At 39.1% G+C, this 6,368-nt stretch overlaps 1 protein-coding gene across 1 annotated transcript; it reads left to right on the top strand.

Annotated features, from left to right (window-relative positions):
* Positions 1-225: 225 nt before the first annotated feature.
* On the top strand, positions 226-2,634 carry LOC106963208 (nanos homolog 1-like). Its single transcript, XM_015057993.1, has one exon. The coding sequence runs from the start codon at positions 389-391 to the stop codon at positions 1,055-1,057; it is 669 nt and encodes a 222-aa protein (XP_014913479.1). The 5' UTR covers positions 226-388; the 3' UTR covers positions 1,058-2,634.
* Positions 2,635-6,368: the final 3,734 nt, after the last annotated feature.

Raw genomic sequence — 6,368 nt, 5'->3', positions numbered from 1 at the left:
AAGCTCATTTTCTGCACATTTTTTAAATCATTAAACATTAAAACCATTTTCCCTCTAAAAGTAACCGACTTTCTGGACGTCAAAGAGCTGATTGATGTCGCAGTAGAGGCTGCCCGCAGGAAAACAAATCTGTCTAAATGTGGCTTTGAAGAAAAGGAGCAGCTTTCCCCCCTCTGATCAGAAACTTGGGTTTGGTGGAAGAGCGCCCCGCCCTCCTGGTCCATATAACCAGAAAGCCAGTTTGCAGGACGCTCAAACAAAACAGGAACGTTGGAGATCACTTCGCTGTGTATGAAGTATTCCTGGGGGTGAACTCTGGCTACTCTGACCCAACGGATTACACTGGCTGTTTCATCTTTTGACGGCAAGCAAGCAACCACAAGTGACCATGGATTTTCTCAATCACAACTATTTGAATGCGCGCAACCCCTATGATTACACTTTCAATTTCTGGAACGACTATCTTGGACTCACGACATTGGTTACGAAGAATAATAAGCTCAACATGCCCCAGAATCCGAACTCTATCACCGAGTCCCTGAAAGCGACGCTGGGTTTGGACGATTCCCCGGCGTGCCCGTGCGTAATCGCGGGCGGCACCGGAGAGAGCGGGCACCTGGACTGTTGCTGTCCGTCCGGCAGCCCCCCGCCACCCTCCATCCTGGACCTGAAGGAGCGCTTCTCCATCCTCAGCCCGTTCCAAAGCCAGCTGCCGGAGCGGGAGATGGGCTTCGGTGGAAGCTTTGCGGGGTTCGATCTCTTTGGTGTGGAGCGGAAGATGCGCAAACCCACAACCAGGGGCAAGCAGGAGCCCAAAATCTGCGTGTTCTGCCGGAATAACGGAGCGCCGGAGGAGGTGTTCGGCTCTCACGTCCTGAAAACTCCGGACGGCCGAGTTGTGTGTCCGATTCTGAGGGCTTACACCTGCCCGCTCTGCAGCGCCAACGGGGACAATGCCCACACGATAAAATACTGTCCACTGTCAAAAGACCAGCCATCCCAGCGCCCATTGAAGGGGGGGAGGGCTGTGGGCGGTAAGAGGATGAAAATATTTTAAATAGACGAATCTATAAAGTAAATTGAATTGCACTGAACAATTTCCAGATGACTGTTTTGATTTCGGTTTTAGCCTTTATTCCTGTCTCATAAGCATACTGTCTTTTTTCTTTGTTCCATCTATGAGATTGCTTCTATTTTTATAGTTCTTTTATCCACATAGAATCATTTTCTGCTTTATACATCAGATTTACTCTTTTCTCTAGTTTAGTCATTTGAGTGTGTGCATACAAAAACACATATGTATCAATAATCCAACATTTTTAATAGTATTTTGGTCACTTAAGAAAATACACTGACATTTGGTAAGGGGGATGAATGTCATAACCAATTTCTACCAAGTATTTTTGTATGGTGAGCTAAAAGCTTGCTGCAATCTTCTTTCATGTCTTAGAGAAACCAAAGTTATGTTTGCCATTAAAAAAGCCGAGGAATGTGTTGGTAATGTGTATGTGTGGGGCTGAGTGAAGGAGGAAGTCTTTGAACCCCTCGGCCTGCCTGAAAAAAACTCCACCACATGTTTTCCAACTTGCTCTAAAAGTTGATGCTCATTCTGGGAGGAAGGAACTAAAAACAGACAATGTGGCTTCTGTTTTAGCTCCATGCTCTCTGGGGAACAAACAACTGATAAGAAACCTATTATATCTCATACCTGAGCAGATTTGAAACTATTCCACATTTTTATGTTTACATTCCCAAATAAAAGTGACACACTGGATTTTATTTTATTTCTTTGTAAGTCCTATGTTGTAATTTTACTTCTTTTTTTTATTTTTGTTTCCCTTGACAATTTGTTCAGCTGAGCGTCTCCTGGCCAGGTCTACTCTGATATACAATAGTGTGAGTCCTTATTACCCAGAAAACATAGCAAATGAATGTCAGTAAACAATGATCCATTTTTTTTTCTTTTCTGAAGAATCCCAAAAAAAGATGCAAAAATGTCCTGAATGTACAATTCAAAGTGTCACTTGTGGGACTGCACATTTCTGAAAGTTTTGTTTACCAAAGGAAAACAACTGCATTAATGAGAGAAAGACAAAAGGTTTGCTGTACAGTCAATAAAAATGATGTTTATTCAGTATTTTAACATGACAAGTGACTTCAGAGGGCGCTACCTCAACGGGATTTTGTACTTACATGTAAAAAAAAAAAAAAAAGAAAAATCAATAGCAGTTTATTGGTATAGTGCTGCCATTTATATTAAGGGTTTTTGATAGTATTTTTGATCTTTGTATAACATAATTTTATTTTCATTTTGTTGCATTTAACACAATGGAAGTGAGTTTCCAAAAAGCTATGATAAGCATTACTTCACCAAAAGGTGATTGTCTGTAAATAATGAATATGCCCATACTTTTGAAAGATTAGCTGTCCAGTGATACATTGAGGGTGCAAACAAGTGAAAAAAATGCTGACAACAATTGCCACTTTTAACAGAGGTTTTTGATTAAATGATTAAGAGAAAAAGAAACACTGTTGAACTTTGTTATTTATATTTTACCATATTTTACTGTATGCTGCTGTGCAGAATAACATGAATTCACTAGAGAAATAAAAACATATCAAATATTTGAGCTACATGGCTGTGTTCTGTGGTTTACTTAATAACAGAGAAGTATACAAGCATGTCTCCAAACAAGTCTCAGATTACTGTTTCACTGAAAGCTGAACAACTCAACCAGGCGACATGCCTTGGAAGTAATGTGAATATTACATTAATGTTCGACATGTTCTACACTCATAACAGTAATACTCTAACCTTTGATCCAACTCTAGCAGATCTGCTGCCCTGACATCTCAAAGATTTTCCCTGAGAAGACAAACACAGTGCCACAGTTGTTCGCTGTTGTTTTGGGAGGTCGGCCCACGCAGGAATGTCTTGGCTTGTGTCTCTGGTTCAGAAAGATCATGTTTGCGCTGAAGTGGATTGAATAGCTGGCCCTCCTGGCCTTCCCCGCCTGCCATCTGTGGAATGGCTGCTGCAGACACATTGCAGGGCTCAAAAGCAGGCAGGAAGCTTTGCTGACGCTTCTTGTTTTCTGTGAAAAACTCAGAGCTGTACTAAAGGAGTGCAGCTGTGAGTGCTTGTGACTTACAGCCGCAGCTTGAATCACTACAAATGTTCCATAAATTAGGTAAATAATGAATGAAGAAATGCTATGATTAGTTTATGAATAGCCTTACTGTCTCCAGTCTCTCCAAGTCAATCCTTATAATTGCTTCTGATTCTAGTTTGCATATATTAGACCCCCCCACCCCTTTCTTCTGCCTTCATGCATCTCTCCAGCTGAGGCCATGGCATTAAAAATGGATGACTACTAAGTGCAACAGGGATTTGTCTCTGTGAGAACAGTGGAGAAAAAGCCTTGCAGGCTAGCATTTCAGGCAAACACAGTCAGCAAACAGGTCGTATTCCCACTACGCCTCCACTTCCATTAGTCGCTCTGCAGATAGGTCTGTATAATCCAGTTAGCTGCACCATTTATGAGATATGTATCTTTCATGATCCTATAATATGTCTTCGCCAGCTGGTTGTTATGATGCATACAATGTGTGTTCTAAACCAATCCTTCTCCATATTTTGACAGAGAAAGCAATAAAGATGTAAAACAGCAGAAAATTTGATTTCAACTATAACTGGGTGTTTAATTACAAAATGAGTAAGCTGGAGGTTTCATTAAAGGAGAGAATGATCAGTCAGGTGTTGACCCACAGTGTCTGTCACTAAGACCGAGGCAACTGCATCCCCTCTGGCACTTAATCAAGATTTAGTTAATGCTCAGCTGCAGTATTTAGTCATTTCTGCCCATTTGATTTATTGGACTCATTAAGTCAGTGTGTTTATCATTGTGTTGGCTACATGCAATGTTTCTGGAATAAAGTGCAACACTGCAGGGTAGACATGTAAACCTTCTCTTTAGAAAGCATGACAGCCATTTTTGATAAGCTCATTATTATACTTTTCAAGGGATTTGATAATAAAAAAAAATACCTAATGGTGTGCAGAAATAATCCATTGACTGCACATTAAATTAAATTATTGTTATTAACAAAACCCAGTGTGCTTGACTGAGTATAAAATGTCAACATTCAATTTTTGCAGAAGTGTCTGCAGACGACAGTGAAAAATAGCAGAGGGTCTTTGGTTCTGTTTTTCTGCCAATAGAGGTGGAGGTTTGAACTGATCATGATCTAAAAGCTGAGAAATACAAGGAGACGCTTCTCATCAGGCAATATGCCTCAAGCTGGTATTTGATTGAGCCCAAATGTAAGCTGCAGCAGAAGAACAACCACAAGTCAATGTCATTAAAAACTGATCTCAACATCTTCAATTTGTCTGGGATTACGAACAATCATGGTTCTGTGGTTAGTTTTCCAAGATATTTAGTGCAACCTATAGGTCAAACTTTATTAGAAACCATGTAAGCAATTAATGCTTTTAAAGGGGCATGATTAGTTAAACAAAGCTGATATGATCCTTTTTTTATACATTCACCGGATGTTACTGACTGATTAGCATAAAAAAATCAACATTTCCATTTTTAAAAATATTTTAGCTTCCAGCTTTTTTTTTTTATTAATTTGGCTAAAACTTTTGCCCAGTGCTGTTGTAAACAGTTGCATTGTCTTTGTTTTATTTCAGTCTAAATTAATTTTTAACTAAATTTGTCTGACCTTTTCCATAAAATAATTATCAAATCTAATAGTCCACATTCACTTTGTGTTTCTACTTTGGGTAGAAGCATTTAACCTTATTGTGTCTGAGTCTCTATGCAGGACAAAGCAAAACCTGAAATGATTCAATTCAATCCCACAGTGGTTTGATTAACATTATTCTCTTTTGTTGACCCACATCACAACAGGTTGAAAGGCTTATAATAAGCAGCAAAGCTGCAGGATTCATTCATAGGTATCACCCTTTCAATGAATGCACATCCAAAAAGGATGCTCCTGTCGCCTAGCAACTCCCTGCCATAAAATTGAACCACAGCTGAGCACAAAGTCACTTCATAGTGAGAGGTAAATGGGGTATCATGTTTAGTCGTCAACCAAGAGATTTGGTGGTCATTTGGTGCAGATTTTAAATTGGAAAAAATAAGAAAAAATAATCTGGCATTGACATCTTGACAAAGCAATGTCTCATGTGGTGGTAAAGGGGATTACATTAAGCAAACATAATACCTGTACTGTTATTTCAAATTTATTTTTCTGATTGTTATCCATATCTGCAGTCACTGGTGTGGAAGGATTCATTATGACGACTGCAGTGGTGATGAACTCTCTGTCCACAGTGCTGCACTGACCGTCTCTTGGACTCTGCAATAACAACTGTGTCCCTCTGAGGGCAGATTACTGCTTTGATGCTGTAATTGAAATTTCACAAAGGATTTATGTGAAATCAAAACCCCGAGCTATTTAAACGAGCTGGACAGGTTATTAAGTTCCCTGCACAGCATGATCATCTCATTTCTTGGTGGCTGTTTCACTTGTGCAGATGTACTGTCAGTTGAAATAACCCTCAGACCGGTGTGAGGTTTGCACAGCAGAAGAACGTTAAATGATTTCAACATTAGGTCAGAGAGCACAGCAGGTATTTTCCAGTTTGTGTTTCCTTCAAAATGTTTCAGTCCTTAATATTTAACCATCTGCCTTCAGCCGACCATGCTGTAGAATCATTTCACTTATTCAGTCTCATAAAAGATAAGACAAAGACAGAAACAAGACAGCAGAGAATGTTTTTGTGTTTTTTATGGTTTTTCCTATTGTTCCAGTACAAACAAAACAGGCATGTTAGCAGCTGCTTCCTCTGGTTTTCTACCTTGAAACAGATTTTTACAATAATATTTCTTTTTACTTTCTCAATTTCTTAGATGCTGCCATCCTTAGCAGTAATGTTACATAACCTTGTTTAATATTTATGCAGTGAGAACCATAATAGAGCAATTAATGTGTATTAAAGCTGACAATGGAATAAATTACTGCACTTGAAAGTAAAAAAAAAAAGACAAAAAATATATAATTCATGATCCCACCATTCACACATTGTTTTTTTTTTTCACATATTCAATATCAGGTGACCAGGTGACCAGGTGACCAGGTTCAGGTTTAAAAACCAGACTTCACAGGTCTGAAGCAATATTATATTAACATATTAATAACCCTTGATGTTTTTACATTTCTTCAAGTAACAACTAAAAATCACAACAGTTTCCCTCTGTTGTATTTGGATTTATTAGCACAAGCAGTACATAGTCATGAAATGGGGGCAGGGAGGGATGATGGGTTTAATTCTCATTAGATACCTGGAAAGT

The sequence above is a fragment of the Poecilia latipinna genome, unplaced genomic scaffold (genome assembly GCF_001443285.1).
Source record: "Poecilia latipinna isolate Pla-1442-1.1 unplaced genomic scaffold, P_latipinna-1.0 Scaffold1506, whole genome shotgun sequence".
NCBI lineage: Eukaryota > Metazoa > Chordata > Actinopteri > Cyprinodontiformes > Poeciliidae > Poecilia > Poecilia latipinna.
This window is presented reverse-complemented; position numbering and strand designations above follow the sequence as displayed.

Coding starts and splice junctions, on each gene's coding strand:
- LOC106963208 (XM_015057993.1), top strand. CDS start 389: ATGGATTTTCTCAATCACAACTATTTGAATGCGCGCAACCCCTATGAT.